Raw genomic sequence first — 24178 nt, forward strand, 5'->3', positions numbered from 1 at the left:
CAGGACCAACCCGTCCTTTCTTCCTAAAATCGCTTCTGAAGCAAACATCAATCAATCCATTAACCTCCCTGTTTTCTTCCCTAAATATGAAAACAAAGGTGAATATAAGCTACATTCACTAGATGTTCACAGGCAACTTAGATTTTATCTGAACAGGACAGCTGGTCATAGGCAATCCGACCAGCTGTTTATTTCCTTTGCAAAATTCAATTTGGGCAAGCCAATCTCTAAAGTTTCTCTGTCCCGCTGGATTTCACAGTGCATTTTATTGGCTTATCAAGCTTCAGGAAGGCCGCACCGGAGGGTGTTCATGCCCATTCAACCCGGTCAGTATCTACCTCGGCAGCCTTCAAGGCTAGGATTCCTCTAGATGATATTTGTGCAGCAGCCACGTGGGCTTCATCTCATACGTTTATTTCCCACTATAAGTTGGATCTTGCATCTAGGGTAGAGCATCCTTTGGCTCAGCGGTGCTCGGAATATCCTTCCATGATGGCCGCCCAAGATTCAGGTAGCTGGGGACTCTGTCCCACAGGTTGCAGACAAATGAATATCCTACTTCAGATTTAGAAGTTATGTACTCACCATAACGTTCCATCTGAGTAGGTGTATTCATTTGTCTGCAACCATCCCGCCCTCCTATCCCCCTGGCCTTTCAGTTTCCTGCATATTCTATGTTACCCTTTTTAGGGTGTTGTTGCTTTGGCAAACTCGATCTGAGGTCATGAGGGTAGAGCAGGGCATTATGGGTGAGGGGAGGAGCTGAGAGCTTGGATCCATAGCTGGAAAACCATGCCGGTTCGGATCCGATATCGGATCCATAACCCACAGGTTGCAGACAAATGAATACACCTACTCAGATGGAACGTTATGGTGAGTACATAACTTCTAATTCTCGGCACTGCCCTTTGGCTTATCTACTGAGCCCAGGGTATTCAAAAAGTGCCTAGCTCCAGTCATTGCATATTGCAGGCAAAGAAATATTCAAATATACCCATACCTGGACGATTGTCTAATTCAGGCAGAAAGCCAGGACATACTTTTGAATCATCTGGCATTTGTACAAAAGGTGCAAACTTGTTTGGGGTACGCCATAAACAAAAAGAAATCACAGCTGGTACCCTATCAACAAATTATATTCCTGGGAGCAAGCTTGAACACAACTTCCCAGATGGCTTTCCTCACGCCAGAGAAACAAATTCATTTGACAACTTACTTCAAACTAGTGGCCACAAAAACCCTGCTATCTGCATGGCAAGCACTGCAAGCCTTGGGGTTCGTGGCCTTGTGCATTCTACTAATTCCATATACAAGCCTGCATATGAGGAAACTACAATGGTATCAACATTCTCAGGATCTAGAAGCAATGATTCCTATCATACCTTGCCTACGGTTAGAATTCCTTTGGTGGGCAGAGGCCTGCCACCAAAACAAGGAACTACCATTCACTCTACCCCCTGCCGCCCAAAGCCTAACAACAAGATGTATCAGGCTATGCATGGGGGGCTCACCTGGCAGGGAAATGCATTCAGGGCAAATGGAACCCAAGTCAAATGCACCTGCATATCAATCAAAAAGAAATGTTAGCTGTACAGAATGCTCTGACAGCCTTCAAGGACCACATTCTTCCAGGACAATTTATAGTAAAGACGGACAACACCACTGTTATGTGGTACATAAACAAGCAGGGGGGTACCCATTCCTACCCCCCTCTGCAGACTAGCCATTGCTCTGTGAAACACAGCCTTGAGCTACCAAATGCATCTACAGGCTCAGTTCCTGCCAGGAAAACTAAATACACTGGCAGACGGACTAAACAGAAATCTCTTGGACCCACACGAGTGGAAACTGGAACCAAAGACTTTCAACATGTTGATAAACAAATGGGGGAGCCCAGATATAGACCTGTTTGCCTCCCCCCAGAACTACCAATTGGACAAATTCTGCACAAGGGCTCCCCACAAACAAGCTTGGAAAGTGGATGCTCTGTCCTTCAGCTGGAAAAATCTATCAGTTTATGCCTTTCCTCCGCTGCCTCTCCTCTCCAAAGTACTACTAAAGATCAAACAGGACAAACCCAGGATGATACTGATTGCACCAGACTGGCCATGCCAACACTGGTACCCCCTCTTGCGCAGTGTGTCACAGCTGGCCCCATGGCACCTGCCTCAGACCTCTACCCTGCTGTCACAGCAGGAGAGCCAGATTCTGCACCCCCAGCTTCAAACCCTGAACCTGGCAGCCTGGCTAATTACCATCCCTCAGTAAACAAGTGTTGGATGGCATTTTGGAGGCAAGGAGGTCTAGTACTAGAAAATTTTATTTTGAAAAATGGAAAAGATTCTGTGCCTGGAACCAAACTCAAGGGATGGGCACAGCAGCGCCCAATTTACCTCAGATTCTCCAGTACTTAACTGAGATGCTTCACAAGGGCCTTTCCTTTTCCTTCATCAAAATTCATGCCTCAGCCATTTCAGCTCATTACAACACTGAACCCACCCCTCTTTTCTCACCCACTGCTCAAGCAGTTTCTCAGACGGGCCATAAACTTAAGACCACCCAGAAGAGCCCCAACTCCAGCCTGGGACCTTAACTTTGTATTGGAAAAACTCACTCTGCCTCCTTTTGAGCCAGCTGCAAGTGCAGAGTTAAAATTCCTTTCTTGGAAAACAGCTTTCCTTTTAGCAACCACTTCACAAAGAAGGGTATCGGAATTACAGGCCCTTATGGCAGTGGAGCCTTTCATCATCTTTCGTGTGGACAGGGTGTCCCTCAGGACCAGTCCCTCCTTCATGCCCAAGGTGGTATCCAGTGTGGCTCTTAATCAGTCCATTAATTTGCCAACCTTCTTTTCTAATCCACAGAACAAATGGGAATGGATACTGCACTCCTTAGATGTGCACAGACAACTTAGATTTTTACTTGGACAGGACTAAACCTCAAAGGAAATCTGAACAACTGCTGGTGGCATTTGCTGCAAGGGCAGAGGGGAAGGCTATTTCAAAGCAAACCATTTCTAAATGGATAGGCCATTGCATTCATTTCTGCTATAAGCACCATGGAAAACCTATCCCACAGGGGATTAGACCCCATTCAACCAGGGCTGCATCTACCTCTACAGCCTTTCTCAGAGGTGTCCCTACCAGAGACATCCTAGAAGCTGCTACCTGAAGTTCTGTACATACCTTCACCAAGCATTATTATTTGCCAGTTTTCTCTAAATACAGAGCTGGCTTTGCCACTGCAGTCTTGCAGGGCCTTATAGCTGATCCTAATGCTATCTAAATTCCTCCTCCCATCCTTAGCTTTGGGAATCTGCCCAAATGTGATGACTGCAACAGTGAAACACCAAGAACATAGTACAGTTGTGTACACTTACTATAAATGTAGATGTTCGTGTGTGTCCACTGTTGCAGTCCTGGTTACCCCCCAGCCAGCCCCCTGACTTCTTTTGGCTATACCTCTATGCACCTTTACTATGCTAAAAAGCTTTTTGGTGTATTTGCTTTTTTGTTGGAGGTATAATCTTGTGTGTGTGTGTGTGTGTGTGTGTGTATATATATATATATATATATATATATATATATATATGTGTGTGTGTGTGTGTGTGTGTATTTAATTGCTTCCCATTAGGGGGGCACCTGACATCTGGGGCAAGAAAAACTGATGTAATGGCAGCAGCTACATGCTTTATACCCCTGACTACATGACGTCATGGAAGATGAGAGAGAAACCGACGCAGGACCCAAGACTTTTGATAATTAGGCCGACTGAGGGCTATTGCAAGCAGATAACCCAAATGTGATGACTGCAACAGTGAATACACTCGAACGTCTACATTTATGTTAAGTGTACACAACTGTACTTTCTCCGTATTCCGAAATGGCTTCGATAAACCATCCGACTACTGATCTTCCGAAAAAACGTAAGGCTAAAGACAGAGACAGACCACATAGGTCCTAAACCACCGATGATGCTTCCGTTAAGTTAGTCGCCAGTCCGTCGGTACTCAGTGAGGAGCTTTCGCAGCCCCTGATACCCACTTCTACAGATTTGCAGGCCTCTGCTGAGACCCATTCGGAGTCCGGTATGCCGCGAGATGCTTTTTTCGACTATGGAACCTGCGGATGTCTCTACCTTGGATGGGTCCGGAGCCGCTTTGCAGGCACTGGCTTCTGAGGGTGTATTCCGACCTTCTGATGTTCACATTAAATGAATATCTTCGTTTTTGACTAAAACTGCTGAGTTTCTCAGGCCCAGAGTTTGCACTATGCCTAGAAAACAGACTACCAAAGCGCATGCTAAAGCCCCGATGCCACAGAAACAAATGCTTAGAAAGGCTGAAGACCGTATAACTTTAATTAGGGGAAGCCAGTCTTCCCCCTCTAAAAGACAAAGAATTGATTTTCCTTCTGATTCTACAAACCATGAGTCCGATGACTCTGATTACCAGGACGTACCCTTATCTACTTATGAGGATTCATATACAGAGGATTCCATACCCTTTGCCTCCCCTCCAGAGGACTTTTCTTTTGGTGAAACCTTGCATGCTTTGAGAGCATTTCCCCTGGGAATGCCAGGACTACCCTCAGTCCAAAAAAAGACTCAGAGAATTTTTAGACTTGCCTCAGCACAGGCCTCTAGCTGTACCCCCTGTCCTGGACATTGTAGATGAGTCTTCATGGAATCCAGTCTTACTCCTGATACTTTGCCACCAGCTCCTAGAAAGCCTGACAGGTACTACAGAGTACCTGACTCTCACAAATTTCTCTTTAAGAATCACACTGCGGATCCAGAGTCTATTTCCCAGGGACCTAAAAGCATTAAGGCTACTACAGCCAAAAACCCTACCCCTTCGGTCAGGGATTCTAGAGCTTTAGACAGATGGGGTAAGAAGGTATATACCTCTGCTACTCTTAGCATCAGGGCTTTGAATTGCCAGTTTCACATGTTGAAGCAGCAGCATATTATGGAACTAATTTAACAAAAAATGTTGCTACTTCCAGATCGTACAGAAAATAAAGATTTACAAGAGTTAATACATTCTGCAAACCAAGTTAGTAAACATACTTTGCAGTGTGGTTTTGGTGCCTTAGAAGCATCTTGCAAGGCTGCTGTCACTGGGTCTATACTGAGAAGGGATGCTTGGCTGAAGGAGCAAATCTTGCCAGACCATGTCAAAACAAAATTACTGAATGCTCCATTAAACCAGGAAAGTTTGTTTGGCGCAAAAGCAGTAGTAGTTCTTAAAAAGATGGAGGAAAAGGCTAAATTTATGCAAACTGTTAAAGATTTCTTACAGGTGCAGCCACCTAGATTCAGTAGGCATTGGCCTTCCAAAAACTGGCCCTTTCCAGTCCTTCCAAGCCATTCCCAGTCCAAACCCAGGGGCAACAGGCCACCAAGGCTACAGAATCAGGGTATGCAGAGATCTAAACAATGGAGGGCTCCCTCCTCTAAAACAGGAAGTGGTAAGCCACCCTCTTATGGAAAAAGTTCACAATGACTTACCTGTCTTGCTTCCCAGCAAGGCCCAAGTACTTGCACCCCTAGGAGGAAAACTCGCCCTGCATGCAAAAAACTGGATGTCCATTACCCAGGACCGATGGGTCCTAAGCATTGTATCCCAGGGATATAGATTCCACTTCCACTCACTGCAACCCCAAGCAGGTTGCCAGACCTTCCTCCAAACCAGTGGGCAGAGGCCCAAAAGCAAGTACTTTCTCTTCTCAGTATCAGGGCTCTTCAGCCTGTGCCAATAGAGCAAAGGGGACAGGGTTTCTATCCAAGACTGTTCCTGCTGCCCAGAAAAGAGGGCTCTTGAGGCCTTTCCTAGATCTGTCAATTCTCAACCCCTTCTTGGTGGTCCCAAAATTCAAAATGCTGACTCTGCAACAGCTTCTTCTTATGCTAGCCAAGGACGCCTGGCTAGCCACCCTAGATTTAAAAGAAGCTTATCTGCACATCCCCATAAGGGAATCTTGCAGGAAATATCTACGTTTCAGTTCTCTGCACTTCCATTTGGCTTATCTACTGCACCTAGGGTATTCACAGAGTGCCTGGCTCCAGCCATTGCATACTGCAGGCAGAGAAATATTCAAATTTATCCATACTTGGATGATTGCCTGATTAAGGCGGACAGTCAGGAATTGCTACTTCAGCACCTGGCATTTGTAAAGAGACTTCTAACTTCTCTGGGGAACACCATCAACTAAACGAAATCGCAACTGGTGCCCAGCCAAAAGATTGTATTCCTGGGAGCGAGCTTGAACACAACTTCTCAGATGGCATTCCTAACACCAGAAAAACAGGTTTATTTGACAAACTACTTCAAACTAATGGCCACCAAAACCCAGCTATCTGCAAGAAAAATACTGCAAGCCCTAGAGTTCATGGCCTCGTGCATTCTACTAATTCCATATACAAGACTACATATGAGGAAACTTCAATGGTACTTAAAAAGTCTGTGGTGTCAGCATTCTCAGGACCTGGAAACACTGATTCCTATCACTCCTTATCTAAGGGCAGAGTTCCTTTGGTGGGCAGAGGCATGCAACCACAGCAAAGGACTTCTTTTCACTCAACCCCTCACCACCCAAACCCTGACAACAGATGCATCAGGCTATGCGTGGGAGGATGACATGTCAGGCAAATGCATTCAAGGCAAATGGAGCCCAGAACAAATTCCCTGCATATCAATCAAAAAGAAATGTTAGCTTCACAGAATGCTCTGACAGCCTTCAAATACCTTATCCTTCCAGGACAACTGATAAAGACAGACAACACCACAGTTACATGGTAAATAAGCAAGCAAGGGGGGGACTCGCTCCTACCCACTCTGTAGGTTAGCCATGGCCCTCTGGAGCACAGCCTTGAGCAACCAAGTGCACCTGCAAGCTCAATTCCTGCCAGGCAAACAAAATCCACTGGCAGAAGAGTTGAGCAGAAATCTACTGGACCCACACGAGTGGAAGATGGAACCAAACTCATTTAAACTTCTAATCCACAGGTCGGGGACTCCAGAGGTGGACCTCTTTGCCTCCCCCCAAAACCATCAATTGAGCAAATTTTGCACCAGAAATCCCCACAGCCAAGCGTGGAAAGTGGATGCCCTATCCTTTACATGGGAAAACCTCTCAATTTATGCCTTTCCCCCCTGCCCCTCCTCTCAAAATTACTACTCAAGATCACACAGGACAGGCCAAGGACAATCCTTATTTCCCCAGAGACTGGCCATACCAGCACTGGTACCCACTCATACGCAGTCTGATGGCACTGCCACCGTGGACCTACATCAGACCTCCTCCCTGCTGTCCCAGGAGGAGGGACAGAGTTTGCATCCACAGCTGCAAACCCTGAACCTTGCAGCCTAGCTTATCTCGTAAATACAACACCAGCAACCCTCAGCAAACGGGTGATGGACATCATCCTTGAGGCCAGAAGTCCTAGTACTAGGAAATTCTATTCAGAAAAGTGGAAAAAATATTGTTCTTGATGCCAGTCTCAAGGAAAGGACACAGCTGTTGCCCACCTTACCTCAAATCCTGAATTACCTAGCAGAGCTACTCCACAAAGGCCTATCCTTCTCTTCTGTTACAATTCATGCCTCTGGTATCTCAGCTCATTACAATACTGAGCCCACCTCTATTTTGTCACCCTCTCATCAAACAGTTCCTGAGAGGAACTAACAATTTAAGGCCCCTGAGGAGAACTCCCACCCCCGCCTGGGACCTTAACTTTGTACTAGGGAAGCTCACGCTTCCCCCTTTTGCGCCTGCTGCTGCAGCAGTTAAAATTCCTCTCTTGGAAAACAGCCTTACTTCTAGTCATCACTTCAGCAAGAAGAGTGTCTGAGTTGCAGGCACTAATGGCTGTGGAACCTTTCATTATTTTCCATGCGGGCAGGGTTTCCCTCAGGACTAACCCATCATTTATGCCCAAGGTGGCATCCAGTGTGGCTTTAAACCAATCCATCCATTTACCAACCTTTTTCCCTAATCCTCAGAATAAAAGGGAAAGGATTCTGCACTCCTTGGACGTGCACATACAGCTCAGGTTCTACCTTAACAAAACTAAACCTTTCAGAAAATTTGACCAGCTGCTAGTCAGCTTTGCTACAGGGGCAGAGGGCAAACCTATTTCAAAGCAAACCATTTACAAATGGATAGCACACTGCATCCATTTCTGCTACAAACACCTTGGAAAACCTACCCCACAGGGGATCAGAACTCATTCCACTAGGGCTACCTCAACCTCAACAGCATTTCTTAGAGGACTCCCTACCAGGGACATCCTGGAAGCTGCAACCTGGAGTTCTGTACACACCTTTACCAAGCATTACCACTTACCCATTTTTTTTCTAAATCCAGAGCTGGATTTGCCACAGGTGTCTTACAAGGCCTGCTAGCCAGCCCCAATACTTCTTGACTGCCTCCACCCTTCCTCAGCTTTGGGAATCAACCCAAGTGTGATGACTGCAACAGTGAAACACAAAGAACATAGTACAGTTGTGTACACTTACCATAAATGTAGATGTTTGAGTTTATTCACTGTTGCAGTCCTGGTTTTACCCTCCCTCCAGCCCCCTGACTTTTCTATTCTTTCTACCTATCTCTTTTTGGCCATATCTTATGGCAGTGGTATTTACTTTTTACTGGAGGTGTTCCACACCATGTAGTTGCTTCCTATTTTGGTGGACCCTGACATAAAACTGTTGTAATGGCATGTTTTATACCCCTGATGAACTGACGTCATGGAAGAGGCAACAGCATCCAACACGGAAGTCCCAAGACTCTGGAATTCAGACTGACTGAGGGCTACCTGCAGGCAGATAACCCAAGTGTGAATACTGCAACATTGAATACACCCCAACATCGACATTTATGGTAAGTGTACACAACTGTACTTTCCCTTTGTAATTCGTGTAGAACACAGCCATGTACATTATCAGGTCCCATGGAAGCTGTATTTTTGGCTTTGGATAGTGCGGCTTCTACCTGTGCAGCCATGATTTTAGGGATTTGGCATTCCTCTGGTACTGGGATGGACCCTTTAGGGGGTGAGGGGGGGGGGTAAAGTTTGCACTAAACCTGTCTGCCAAGATATTGGCAGTATCTGTTGGTTCAGTATAAGTGGTGCCATTGTGCAGTAGCTCAGAGCACCTCTGCGTAGTGTTATCCAGATTCTTGACATAACTAAAGAATCCCTTTTGGTTATCTTTAGCATCTGTTGCAGTTTTGTTTTCATAACTAGCTTTGGAGGATTTGATGAGGGATTTCAGTTTTTTTGCTGAGACTTACAAGGGAATTTTTCCAGTCTTGGGACTTTGCTCTTTTCTGCAACAGTTTTTTCCTTCTGTTGTAGTTTGTTAATGGCAGGGGACTAGCAGATTGGCTTCCTGTTTTTGGAGGACAAGATATTGGTTCTGTTTGGTATGGCCTGATCCATGCACTTCTGTAAATGCTCATACAGCGCCTTGGTGTATGATTCAGCGGCTATACATCCTTTCCCCATTTGCATGGATAACGTGAAGTTTGACACTTCTGTCTTTAGAAGCTCAAGGTTGGCTTTGGAGAAGTTTTTCACTGTGATTTCCTTCATGGGGGGGGGGGGGTTCGATATCGGCTGTGATTAACTTGTGGTCAGATCTGTCCAGGGAGGAGTTGATTACTGATGTAGAGCAGCTGTCCCCCATGTTTGTAATTACCAGGTTGAGAATGTTTCTACGTCTGGTAGGGCTGAGAATGAGTTGGTCCAGGGTGTTGAAATTAATGAATTCCAGAAATCATTTCAAATAAGTTGGAACAGACGGAATTTTCCCAGCTAATGGAGGGGTAGCTAAAGTCTCCCAGTATAAGGGTATTAGGTTGAACCTTAATGCTTCCAGAGTGTTCAGGAATGCGGGGTGGGAGTCTTGGGACATTGTGGGGGATCTATAGCAGACTACAACCTGGATTGCAGTTTTATCCAGTGTTAGTTGTACCTGTAGTATCTCTGATGCATTATCTTCTGCAGAGAGCTTCTGCAGTAAATGCCTGTTACCCTTTTTGTGTTCCCATTTTTAGCAGCATCCATATTAACATAGCATGTATAGAATTTTGTTGCATTTTTTATTTCATATTATACTTGCTCAGTAGATAGGGGTCTAAGTGAGTGACTCTGGAGCTGACCATGGTGTCCTATCCCTGTTGCCTGTTATCATAGTATGTGCTGGCAGGAGGTGCAAGAATGAGATAGAATTGAAGAATGTACTGAACTGGGTGCATCAGAAGAACAACCCCCCAGGTAATTATAGAAGATCTTTTCACCCAGGATTTTGATACAATAACCATGTCTGTAATTTCTGTGCTGGCTGACTTGCAAGAAGACAGTGTTTTTTTGTATTCATACTCGGTTTCACTATACATATTATGTCTCTGTAGAAGTGACTTATCCCAAAGCCATGGGCTTTATGAGAGTAATTCCCATTCTCAGCCCTTGGGCAGTAGGGCATTCTGTAGTAGTCTCATTGTTTGCCTTTTGTACAAAACACTGTGTTAAATATGTATAGAGCAAATAACTTTGCAGGTGTCTTTCTTTTTAGCTGTTTAGGGTTAAAAAAATATTCTGGTATGCAGTTTGTAAGATGTTTGACAATCCAGCTCTTGTATGTTAAGTATGCACATTACTGTGAAATTGGCAGTAGAATAATGTACTATGTGCAGTGTTTTACTAAGTGTTAAATCATTACAGATTTGGAGCATGAAGCAGGACAGTTGTGTCCATGACTTACAAGCACACAACAAAGAAATCTATACCATAAAGTGGAGTCCAACAGGACCAGGCACCAATAATCCTAATGCCAATCTTATGTTAGCAAGGTAAATTATTTGTTGTTTTAACTAATAATCGTTGGTGTAAGTATGTCAAATTGTGCAAGAAAGACATTTTGACTTAAATTGTAGTTACATTGTTTTACAAGCAATTGTTTTTTTTTCTGTGTTGTAAATACTTTTATGCAGTTTTCTTAACTTTAATTATGGAATTAACTGCGTTGAAGTGATTTGCAGGTTATTCAAGCTGTGTTTTAACACTGCCCCCTTCTGGCTATAGTCAGAGTGAGATGTAATTTTTAAATCACATTACTTCATCTGTTTATAATGTGTTTGTTGTATTCATATCTGATATGTTCACAAATGAACAAAGCAGAAAAATATACGCAAGTGTTGTAACCATTTCTCAAAGAAAAATGGAAAAGGAGGCCTGTACAACCAAATAGTGTTATTTAAATGTCTTAAAATGGCTGTGTATAAATAGTCTTACCCTCAACATTTGAATGCAGATATACAGTTTGATTGGATGAAAATTTGGATATATACTTTTAGAATGTATTTCTTTAAATTTGATAGTGATATGTGAGTGTAGGGTGCAAATTATATGCAGATCAAATGTAAAGCTGTTTTTTTTTTTATTACTGTAACCATTTTGTTAATTTGCAGTGCGTCCTTTGATTCCACAGTCCGGTTGTGGGATGTAGACAGAGGCATTTGTATTCACACTCTGACCAAACATCAGGAGCCTGTTTACAGTGTAGCGTTTAGCCCAGATGGCAGATACCTTGCCAGCGGTTCTTTCGATAAATGTGTTCATATTTGGAACACACAGGTAAGAAAATTAGAGTTCATTTCTTGTTCTTTTTACTAGCTTTCATACTTTTGAACAATTAAGCTGTTTCCTGTTAAAGTGTTCAAATATATAAATAAGTTTTATGTCTTTACTGGTTGTCCAGGCTTTTAATGAACCATGTAGTAGTAAGTGCCCTGATGTTTTGGTTGTGCAAAAACCCATAGAAGTAATGTAGATGAGGGCTTTAGTGCTGTGAGAGCCATGCCTTCCATGACATGGTTAGACAGTCATAGAGGAGTCAGGCTGTATCTCACCTTTTCTGTACTGACTGTGGGTGTGTAAACGTCCTGGGCTACTGTATAGACTCTTCAGCTCTACGCATCTTGGAATGCTTCAGAAGAATGTTTTTTTCTTCACTTCATCAGGGCAAGGTGTGCAAAGTACTCACTGATGTATAGAGATGGCTTATCCCAAGGAGATATTTAACAGACTAGTAATAGTAAATGGCATTAGTGAATTGGAATGTTGATACAGTCAGCCCTACCAGGAATGGATAGATGGAGGAAGGAAGGAAGGAAGTGGAAACAAAGGGGGAAGTTGTGTATTGCCGTTACTAACATAAAAAAGTTCAGTAACCCTCCGTAATAGTTAGGAGATAGGGTTCATACTTTGTAACAGTTACAGTTTTGCATTTTTCCCCACTAGGTCCCATATTCAGAGGAATGCACAACAAATGTCACAATTTTAAACACTAGCCCCCTCCCCCTTTCTTTTCTGCCAGTTGCATATTTCTGATCTTTAACCTGATGTATGTCCTTAAAAGATTTGTGTATTCATTGTCTGGAGGAAACTCCTTTAAACTTTCCTCACCTTAACAGCAGAGACCCTGCAGCAACATTGTTTGTACTATCTCAGGGGAAGAACATGAATTAAAGCACAGCTGTAAGTGCCAGAGGTTTATCCCTGCCACCACAAAAGTCAGAGAGTGACAAAAAGTTCTGGCCAGTTGACAAGAATCAGGTTAGCAGTTATGCCTAGGAGTATATTCTCCAAGGAGGTGAGCAGGGATGTTACTTCAACTGGGCCCCATATCACCTACTGAAGCAGAAGACTGGCATGAATTCAAACCCCACAGGTACACAGTAAGACTGGGGAACCATTTTCAAATTTAACTGTAAGAAAGAGAGATTGTGACACTGCTCCAGCTAAGACCTAAGGATTTGCACAAGGACATCACAAAATTCCTAACATAACAAGTTTTCAGCTGCCACCATCCTCCTGGTAAACTCGCCAGAACTTTTTGATGGCTGACCTGATGCATGAGAGTGCTCACTTGAGTTATCCTGGTCACAGGTTTTCAGAAACTTGAGACCACAGTGTGTCCCTCCCCACATTTCTCTCCAGACTCCCTCCAAGTTGTGGTTGTGTGTCCAGTCTGTCCATGGTAGGGCTGATAGTTCAAGACCTGTACAATAGACAAATGTTTCATGTGTGATGTAAGCTTGAGTCATGGGTTCAAGAATTCACTATCTTTAAACAGAGCAGGGTTAAAGTGGGTGTTTCATGTCTTTGCACATCCCTTCGCAGGCAGATATTCTGCTTACCCTGCATCTGGAGCATACTCATTGCTGAAGGCTGAGCAAAGTTCCTCTTGGAGTAGGTGGGCAGGAAGATGTGACTTCTTCCATCACAAGCTTCTGAGAGGAGTCTGAATACTTGGAGGTAATTTTCTCAGAGGTTAGGATAGAGACTTTCCAAGATGACTGCAAACTGATCAACAGCTTAGCTTCAGCTCACCTAGTATAAAAAACGAAATTGAAACACAAGGGCCAGGATCTCTTGTCACTTTTAGTAAATTCTGTTACTGGTTAGTAAGTACACTGCTTGGATGCCAGCAAAGAAAATGCTAAGAGATCCTAAAAGAAGATCAGCTAGAAAAGCTGAAGACTGCTGTTCAGCAGAAAACATTTCAAGCTCCAGCTTTGGTGCAAGACATGGATTCAAGTAATACAGAGGGGAAACAAGTCAATTATGTTCATAGCTGATTAAAACAAACTAAGCTCTGAAGGAGCAGTTCAACTGAAATAACAAAAGGTTGGAAAATGGAGGAAGCTTTAAACAGATATTTAGGTAAGCTCATAAAACTGCAAAAATTAGAGGTTGAATTGAAGAAAAGGCTGGCTGAGTATGAGACTGCTCAAGAAGAAATGTAAAAAAAAAATGGTAGAATTAGAGGACATAGCACATACGGAAAATCGGAGAATCTGATGATGTCCTTTTTTCTTTGTCAGCAAATGGGTGCAGATCCAATTCTCAGCTCCAACTCGACCGCATATGTCAAACTTTGGATCCAACTCTCGAGCTCCTCCCTATACCCACAATGCCCTAGTATATTCTCAATACCTCAGATCTCGTTTTCTGCCATCGTGCTCAGGCGTAGGGTCCTCGTGAGCATTTTTGTCAAACTTTTCTATTGTTTTCTTGTAAGTGAAGGTTAACTTTTTCTCAAACTTGCGTCTCTTCCAGCCAGATTCATTCTTCTAGCATTGGGGTCTGTGGCAGCAGCAATAGTCCTGCTTCCTTTAGTATGTTACTATATGCATGTTCTTCAGTGGGCTCTAGCTGTTCGATGGCCCCCCCATCTTTTCTAGTAAAGTGTACACCGATTTGCAAACACCGTATTCAGTGGTCGATCCAGTCAGACATTTATCTAGGCCAACCTTTTGTTTTCCCGCCCCTAATGGCCACAGTGACTACGGATGCCCCCTAATTTGGGATGGGGGGACATTAGTTGGGAAGGATGGTACAAGGCACATGGTCCCTCCAAGAAGGACCGATTTGTATGTCAGTGTTCTGGGGATGAGAGCAGTCCAGTTAGCATTGCAGACATTCCAAGATGCCCTTCCTCTAGGGACTATTGCAGTACATACCAACAACATTTTGGTACATCAGCAAACAAGGGGAAATCCGGTTTTATCCCCTCTGTCAAGAGGCAATAAAAGTTTGGCAATGGGCAATCTCCAGCCACATTCTGGCTGCAACACACATTCCGGGGAAAACCAACGTACTAGCGAACAAACTCGGCAGGTCTCTTCTGATGCCTCACAAGTGGTCTCTCAAACAATCAGTGGTGGAGAAAATTTTCTGTCATTGGGGCCGGCCTTGCTGCGACTTCCTTGAGTCCCCTACAAGAAGTGTAGCAGGTGTTTTGCCCTTATCACCCCAAAGGGGGAGTCACCAACAGATGCTGTAGTCCTTGTTTGACCATCCAGTCTCCTTTACATTCATCCTCTACTCCACTTCATTCCCAAATTCTTATAGAAAGCAATCAGGTTGAAGAACTCCGTTATCCTCATTGCCCCCTTGCTGGCCTCAACAAGTGTGGTTTCCCTTCCTTTTGGTCTGATCTTCGCTATTCTCCCTGGATACTGGACCGAGGGAGGATCTTTTGTCACACCCCTCAGGGATGAGTCATCCAATATCCCAGCCCTGAAAGTAACCGCATGGTTTCACCACTTCCAGTAATAGCCAGACAGCCCAGGCTTTCTTCCCCTGTACTTAACATTTTGTTATCTTCGCAAAAAGATGCCACCAAGAAGGTTTACAGAAGTAAATGGAAAAGATTTTCTCTTGGAGCATTGAGACATAATGTTGACCCCTTAAATGCCCCAGCCACTGCTGTTCTGGATATTTTGGCTGTTGTTTTCAAAGAAGGGGCTAGTTTTTCTACAATTAGATTACAGTTGGTGGCCGTTTCAAATTTTCATATAGGAGATGAAAATTAATGTCCTTCTATTCAATGTTGCAGTATTCTTTATAAGTGGGAAGTCTTCCACCAACAACCAGACGTCCAGCCAATGTACAGCAGCTTTTAGCTACTGCATGTACATGGGATGTCGCATATGTTCTGACAGTGTCAGCCATAAAAGGACATCCGCACGTACAATCCTGAGAACTTTTCTACCGCCATTTGGAAAGTTTGACTAGTGCATCAGTCTGCTGCTTGAATCCATTTGTTGCTGCCTGATTTCAGATAAGTGCCCCTTGTGGATTTCTTTTTTGCTGCTGCCTTTTGTATTTAGTTCATGTCATCCAGGAAGGTCAAGTGTAGGAGTGGAAGGCAGATTCCGCATAAAGATAGCCACAACCTTTGTCTTTTCTGCCTAGGCCCCAGTCACAACCTTTCCCGTTCTGTCAGGCCTTTGTTCCTAAAACTTTGCATAGCCGACTTTCGGCTTTAAATCTATATTTAGTTAATCAGAGGATTAAATGTCTCGTTTAAGGACATTATGTAGGGTTCTGGTGGTCCTTTGGCTGAGCCGATTTTGAGGAGGAAGGTTAGCAAACCTAGGTCTGAGTCCTCTTCTGCTGTGCCTCTAACTTCTAACGTAGCCCTTGAGATCAGTGAAGATCTGGTGTTGCATTCGGAAGTCAGGTCTGTTTCCTGGGTGGGTACCTTGTTAGAAGCCATTAAGGAGTCCAACCTAGGCATGTCCGCAGAGGCAGTGCTGATGTTAGTTTTGGGTGGACAAAGGGAACCACGGCTTGCTGTGCTTGAGGGCTCTGGGAACATTCTTTCTACTCCTGCTAGAGATCTACCACAGCCCGCTCCAGACATTAGGCCTATGTCAGGCTCCTCCACTTCGCCTCATGGGGAAATGCATGTCGAGAAAAAGCGAAAAACTTGACACTCTGGTTCCTTCCACTCCTCAGTCTGATTGTGATGCATTCTGTCAGGGTTTAGTTAAGGTTCTGATGGCTTTGAAACCTTCGGCTATTCCTGTTCCTTCTTTTACATGTACTCCTGTTCAAAGAGTTGGGGAACAGGTTCTCTATGCTGATAGTGGTGACTCCTCCTCTGATGAAGATTCTTTAGCATATTCCACTCAAAGTACTTCTCCTTTAGAATATGTATCTCCAGAGGAGGAATCTAATGGAGGGAGGATTCCCCAGTAGAAGAAATTTCTTTTGGTGAAACAGTTAACAAAATGAGGGAGTTTTTGAAATGGGACTGTTCCCAAATATTTGAAGAGCAAAAAGGTATTATGACCTTTTGCAAATGGAAGTTATTTTTCCTTCTGCAGTACCTGCAATTCTGCCAGCCTTCCTGGACGCTTTTGCTTCTTCTTCTAAGACCCCTGATTCTCAGAGCACCCAGACAGATTTTACAAGGTGCCTGATGACTGTAAGTTGCTCTGCAAGTGTCCGTCACCTGATCCGGCTGCTGTTTCCATAGCTTCAGATAAGTCTTCCTGCCTGTCCCCTTCTGCTAAGCTTCTTCCTTCTGATAAGGAGAGACTTGGTAAAAAAAGTTTATACGTCCTCCACTTTAGCGTCAGAGCAATGAATTACCAAACCCGTATGTCTAGGAATTCCTTGGCTCTGCATTCCCAGGCTTCACAAGCTCTTGCTCAGTTACTAGATTTTGAGGTTAAAACTCAGGTTTTGTCTTTTTTGTCACTTTCTTCACAAGTAGCTAGGCATTCCATTAAGTGCATCTGTGAATCTGTTGAGGCATCCTGTAGAGTTGCTGGATCTGGTTCTATACTTAGGAGACACTCCTGGTTGAGGCTTCAAGCATTACCAGATGATATTGTAGCAAAACTGTTAGATCCATCTCTGAATAAGTCAGCTCTTTCTGACTCAGCAGCTGAAGACTTATTTAAGACTCTGCAAGAGAAAGGAAAGGAACTTCAAGATTTGATGCACCTGTTTGTATCTCCTGTTCCGAAGTTTCATAGGAATTTTCCTGCTACATCATCTGTTATTAGAAGACCAGTTTGATCATCATCTGCCTCTGCTTCTAGGCCTAGGAAATCTATTAGGAGGCCTCCTTAATCCAAACCTACTGCTCCTACTCCTTCCAGTCAGCAGCCTTTTCAAACCAGGCCCAGCTCTCTGTGACTACCAGCAGCCTCTTCCAAGTCTTACTGCTCTATCTCTTTATCTCTCTCTCTCTTTTCCAACTTGGATAAAGATCACTCAGGATTATTGGGTTCTGTCTGTTATCCGACAGGGATACTTCATGACTTGGGAAACTCCTCCTCCTTTCATGGGAATTCCACAGCCCCCTTCAAGTCAACTGCATCTGTTTTCAGAAGTTCTATCTCAACTACTTTCTCGGGGCACAATTCAAAAGGTGCCAGTGGATAAGAGAGGCGGAGGGGGGGTTACTCAAGGATGTGTCTGGTTCCGAGAAAAGATAGGCCTTGGAGACCAGTCCTAGATCTTTCCCACTTAAATACTTTCCTTGAAGTTCCATCTTTCCGCATGCTGTCCTTACAAACTCTTTTTCCTCTGATTTCTCCTGACTCTTACATGGCCTCTCTAGACATCAAAGATGCTTATCTACATATTCCCATCCATCCTCTATACAGGAAATGCCTTTGTTTCTCGGTGGGTTCTTTGCACTTTCAGTTCTGTGCCTTGCCTTTTAGTCTTTCCACTGCTCCAAGGTTATTTATAAAGTGCTTGGCCCCTGTGATTGCCTTCTTGAGAGTCCAGGGTAATCAAGTATATACTTGCCTGGACGATTCTCTCTTTCTAGTACCTCTGTTAGATTATTTGTTTCAAAACCTTACAGGTAGCCATTCATCTCCTTCAAAGTCTAGGGTTCACCTTAAATTTCAAAAAATCCTTTCTGACTGCATCCCAGGATCATATCTTCCTAGAGTGCAGGTTCAGGGCAGACTTTATGATGCTTTTTCTTCCTATGGACAAGGTTCAGTCCCTCATTGCCTTTCTGGAGACCCTTCTACCTCTTCCCTCCATTACAGCCAGGAAGTTTCTAAGACTTCTGGGGTTTATGGCTTCCACAATTCCCATGCTGCCCTTTGCAAAACCCAACATGAGAAAATGTCAGTGGTTTCTAAAGTCAATCTAGACACAGCATGCACACCCACTAGACTTTGTGATACCTCTCCTTCCCTGCCTAAAAACAGAGTTTCTTTGGTGGATTCAGCAGTGTATTCTGAATCCTGGTCTTCCTCCTCTTCTTCCCCAAACATCTCAACATCTATTCACAGATGCCTCAGACACAGGCTGTGGAGCAACATTTGTTTCCAAGAAGGTGCAGGGTCTTTGGTCTCCCTCTCGAAGGAAAGAGCATAATATCAAGGAAATTAGGTCTCTCATTCTGGCTGTACTGGTCTTTCATCCTCATTTTCAACCAGGCCCTCTGAAAATATTCACACATAACAACACTGTTCTCTGGTATGCAAACAAGTGGGGGAGGGGGGTGAAGTCTTAACCTTCTTTGCAGGTTAGCTCTCGGGGCATGGGAATTGGCAATTCAGTACAATGTGACGACTCTTGTGGTTTACATTCCTTCCACTCAAAATACTGTGTCAGACACCCAAAGCAGGTCCTTGACTCAGTTCCATGAATGGATGCTTCACAGGAATATGGTTACGGACTTGGTCCACGAGTGGAATACTCCTCTTCTGGGTTTATTTCTCTCCCCTCCGAACAGACATCTTCCTCTATTTTGCGCCAGACTCCCACATCCTCTGGTTTGGAAGGTGGACACCCTATCTTTCTCATGGAGGGGGATGTTTCTATATGCATAACCCCTTCCCTCTCATTCGGAAAGTTCTGCTGAAATTCAACAAGACAAGCCAAAAATCTTGTTGGTGAGTCCCTTTTGGCCAAGACAGCATTGGTTCCGTGTTTTTCTGCATTTAGCCAAGGGCAGTCATCACAAGTTACCTCACAGAGTGGACCTGCTCACACAAGACATGGGATCCCTGCTTCAGTCACATTTGTCAACCCTTACACCCGTGAGTAATCAACTTTTGATTCCTTTTAGGCATCTTTTTAATAGGGCGTGCTTAGGGTTTTGCAGGAGGTCAGGAAACCCAATACTAGAAAAATCTTACATATGCAGATGGAAGAGATTTTCTATCTGGTGTCATTCAAGAAAGCTGGATCCATTCTCCGTGGATATTCCCATAGTTCTTTCTTACGTGTGTGAATTACTTGACAATGGCTTGTCCTCCTCCTCAGTGAAAGTTCACTCGTCTGCTGTTTCTGCATGTCTGCCATTATCTCCACCTTTAGCCTCTGGATTGGAGGTAAAACTTTTCCTTAAAGGCATCCTACATATTAAACCTCCCAGGAAAACAGTTCCACCTCCTTGGGATTTGAACTATGTCTTAGAGAAGCTTACGGTGGTTCCTTTTGAGCCTGCAGCCTCAGCTTCCTTAAAGTTTTGTACTCCGGTAGAAAACAATGCAGACGTACCACCATAGACAGAATAAAATCTGTGATTTAATAAAACCTAACAAACGAAGAGAATGTTGGATAAGCGCTTTCAGTAAAACCTTCAGATCCTTAATTCACTCCCATCAAGGCAAAACTTTTAAACAGTGTTCAATCATGCTGTTCAGGGATGGTTCCTCTTCTGTGGTTAATGGAGACAGGTCCCTCTGGTGGTATTCTTCCAAAGTTACAAGTGGCAGGAATAAGTTCTGCTTATTCCCTCTTCCTGTTTCTACTTTTTATATTTATGCTCCATTCTTTCAGAATGGGTTTTAGAGGTACCATTCCATTAAGGCCCAGTGGTGTATCTGCTGTCAGTTCCATAATCCACTTGGTCTCTTCCACCTCTGTTCTGTTTTTCATGGAAACCTACTTGGCAAAAACATTTGTTACATCAGACCAGCATGCACCCCAGGCACATCTTTCAGAATTTAGTGGGAAATCAGATCACACGCATTTCCAAATTATGTTCTAGGGATGACATATACTTAAAAGAAAAAGAAACTCTTGTGAACACCCTTGAGTGAAGAGGGTATAAGGAAGAAGATACCAGAATGAGTAGAGAAGAAGCCATGCAACTCAGAAGGGTATCCCCTATAGTCTAATAGGAGGTGTGAAGAGACCAGACAACCACAAGTTAATAGACCTTCAGCTAAATTGAAGTGCACACTGGCTTACAGTATAGATAATGGATTAATTTGTAATACTATTAGGAAGTTTTGGCCAGTCCTAACTTCGGATCAGAAATTACGAAACATAGTGGGGGATAAACCTAGCTTTGCATTTCAGAACAAGAAGAATCTGAAGCGTTTATTGTGTCAACATGATGGCCTTACTATTAACAGATATAGTACACGGAGCCAATGTAATGGTACCTGGAAATGTGGTTTTTTGCAAAGCCTGCCCATTTATACGGACACAATATGTTTGAACACCCAGATATATTTGAACACCACACTCATCACATAGTCTCACTAAATCTACACTACCAAAATCCACACATAGTAACACAAAAACATTTGCGGAGGATCTCAGTAATAATCTGTCTAAGCAACAGAGACTTCCAAAGCAGAGACGCAAGCAACTTCCATCCCCCAACACAACCCAAATGACACATAGCCCACAGACTCGGTGTGCCACTCAACCACAGCCAATAAGGCAAAACAACGTACCCAACACACTAGTCATAGGTGACTCTGTAGTCAGGCACACTGATGTTCCACTCACCAGGCTAAACAAGGAGAAGGTTACTGTCAGCCTTTCGGGTGCCAGGATCCGCCACATTACCCACGCACTCAGGTCACTCCACAACAAGTACAAATATGACTCTGTCATTGTCCATGTTGGTGTGAATGACCTGTGACGTACCTCCCTGGACTACATGAAAAGAGACATGGAAGAGCACTCCGATTTTGTAGCCCAGGCAGGTATGACCCTAGCCCTGAGCTTTCTGCCATCGCCCAGAATGATACCGCAGTACAAGGACAAAGTGATTGACTTCAGCAATTGGTTAAGCTTCTGGTGTCATTCTAAGGGGATCCAGTATCTGTCTGCTTGGGATGACATGGTCGACAGACCACGATGCTTTGCCACAGATGGCCTGCACCTGTCGCCCCTGGGATTCCGGATACTGGCTAAGGCTCTTGCTGCCCCTATAGTGCCTTTTTTAGGCAGGGTTCAAATAAATTCACCACCATAACAGGAGCAGGCAAGCAAATACTGAGGGTAATGCTACTCAATGCTGGAAGTCTAAATCTCAAAATGCACTCACTCGAGGCACTCCTTTAAATGGAGAACATCGATATCTGTGCAGTGACTGAGACCTGGTTCAAGGCTCCAGAGAGCACCCCTGCACTACCAGGCTATAACTCCTACCACACTTTTCGGCCATGTAACCTGGACCGAAACACCAAAGGCAGAGGTGTGTCCATATTCATTAAGGATATCCACACCTCCAGGCTAGTTGCTCAGCATAATGCATCCAAGGTTATCCAAGTGCAACTAACTCGGGGCAAAACTGCAATCCAAATTGTAGCTTGCTACAGATCCCCCACCATGCACCAGGATTCCCACTCCTCTTTTCTTGATGTACTGGAAAATATTAGGGTTCAACCAAACACCCCAATAATGGGCGACTTCAACTACCCCATCATTAACTGGGAAAACTACTCGTGTACCAACTCCTTAGCTCAACGCTTTCTGGAATTCATAAACTCCAATGCCCTAGATCAACTTATCCACACCCCCACCAGGGGCAACAATATCCTAGACCTAGTCATTACCAACATGAGTGACTGGTGTTCCACACCTGAAGTCAACTCCTCGTTGGTCCTATCCGACCATAAGCTAATCACCCTTGATATCCAAATCCCGCCCCCACCCCCCGTTAAGGAAACCACAGTAAAAAATTTCTCCAAAGCCAACTTCATGCTTCTTAAGACAGAAGTGGTGAACTTCATGACACCCATGCAGATGGACAATACAGTTACAACTGCTGAATCCTACACAAATGCACTCTATAAGCACTTACATGAGTGCATGGATCATGCTATCCCAAACAGAACCAAGACGCTATCCTCCAGAAAAAGGAGACCAATCTGGTGGTCCCCTGCCACAAACAAACTGTACAACAGAAGGAAGAAACTGTTTCAAAAGAGAGTAAAATCCCATGAGTGGAGGAGCTACCTGGTCAGCCTCAGTAAGAAGCTGAGATCCCTTATAAGATCCTCCAAAGCTAGCTATGAAAACAAAATCGCCACTAATTCCAAGGACAACCACAAAGCATTCTATAGCTATGTCAAGAATCTCTATGGCAACACCCAGATCTGCTTTGAGTTACAGCACAAAGGCACAAAAATTACAGAACCAACTGATATTGCCAACATCCTGGCAGATAGGTTCAGTGCTAACTTTACCCCCCTCTCACCCCCTAAAGGGTCCATATCTATACAGGAAGAATGCAGAGTCCCTGTAATCACAACTATGCAGGTAAAAGCTGCACTCTCTAAAGCCAAAAACGCAGCATGCATGGGACCGGACAACATCCCAGGCTGTGTTTTACACAAACTGGCTCCCCACTTAAGCACCATGTTTAATAATAGCCTCTCATCAGGCTTTGTGCCCACTGAATGGCGCACAGCAACAGTTTTCCCACTCCACAAAGGGGGAGCCACCACTGATCCTGGGAACTGTCGACCTATTAGCCTGACGAGCCTCGTCTGCAAGGCCATGGAACGTATCATCATGGAACTCATAAACAAAGACATTGGTAAACTCCAATCTCTGGATACCACCCAGTTCGGGTTTGTGAAAGGCAGATCATGCCTCCTGAACCTGATCGACTTCTTTGAGGCAGTCACCAAAGCCGTAGATGGGGGTAAGGTGGTTCACACCGCCTATCTTGACCTCACCAAGGCTTTTGACACTATCCCCCATTCTGGAATTATAGCTAAACTCACTAAACTAGGTATAAATCCCTATGTCACAAGATGGGTTGCCAACTGGCTCACTGCCAGAACCCACGCTGTAAAAGTTGCAGACTCCAAATTTGACCTCAAAGCAGTGACAAGTGGAGTACCACAGGGTTCCGTCTTGGGACCTCTCCTGTTTGGTATCTACTTCTCTAACACAGCTAACACAGAAGGCCTCTAGCTAATGAAGTTCACAGATGACTGCAAACTAGGAGCCATAGTAGAGTTCCCAAATGACGTGGACATCCTACAGAAGGGCCTCACTGAGACGGATGCCTGGTGTCAGGGCCATGGCCTCAAGCTCAATGCCAAAAAGTGCAGTGTCATCCCCTTTGGAAAAAACTCAGTACCCATGAACTACCACATGGGCAGCAATCTACTTAACACCGAATGCATGATAAGAGACCTTGGGACCCAGGTGGACAGTAGTCTCTCCTTTGATAGTCACATCGCCACAGTAGTCAGGAAGTCCTTCTCCGTGGCACACCTCATCATAAAAGGGTTCTCATCCAGGAAAAAAGAGGTCATTGCTCCCCTCTACTCGACACTCATTAGACCCATTATAGAGTACAACACCCCTTTTGGAATGTACCTCACAAGACATCTGCAGCAGCTGGAAAGGCCACAGAAGTACCTCACAAAGAGGATTACTGGCCTCAAATAAATGCCCTACACTGGCCGCCTCAAAAAACTCCAGCCTTACTCCGTAGCATATCGCCTACTCCGATGTGATATCTGCCTAACATATAAAGCTATGTCATACCCAGAGCTGTTGGACATGCTACACCTAAAGAAATCCCAATCCCTCCGAGCTACACGCTCTAGGGACCTAAACCTTGTCACCA

At 44.3% G+C, this 24178-nt stretch overlaps 1 protein-coding gene across 2 annotated transcripts in view; it reads left to right on the top strand.

The window, feature by feature from the left end:
* Nucleotides 1-24178, top strand: part of TBL1XR1 (TBL1X receptor 1) — a 3130276-nt gene that overhangs the window by 2841069 nt on the left and 265029 nt on the right. For both annotated transcript variants that reach the window (XM_044070133.1, XM_044070134.1), the window contains 2 exons: nt 10732-10859; nt 11478-11643. In XM_044070133.1, the coding sequence (XP_043926068.1) occupies nt 10732-10859; nt 11478-11643 (294 nt within the window). The remainder of the gene's footprint in view (nt 1-10731; nt 10860-11477; nt 11644-24178) is intronic.

This window comes from Protopterus annectens, chromosome 4.part1, assembly GCF_019279795.1.
Source record: "Protopterus annectens isolate FY-2018-M chromosome 4.part1, PAN1.0, whole genome shotgun sequence".
Lineage (NCBI taxonomy): Eukaryota > Metazoa > Chordata > Ceratodontiformes > Protopteridae > Protopterus > Protopterus annectens.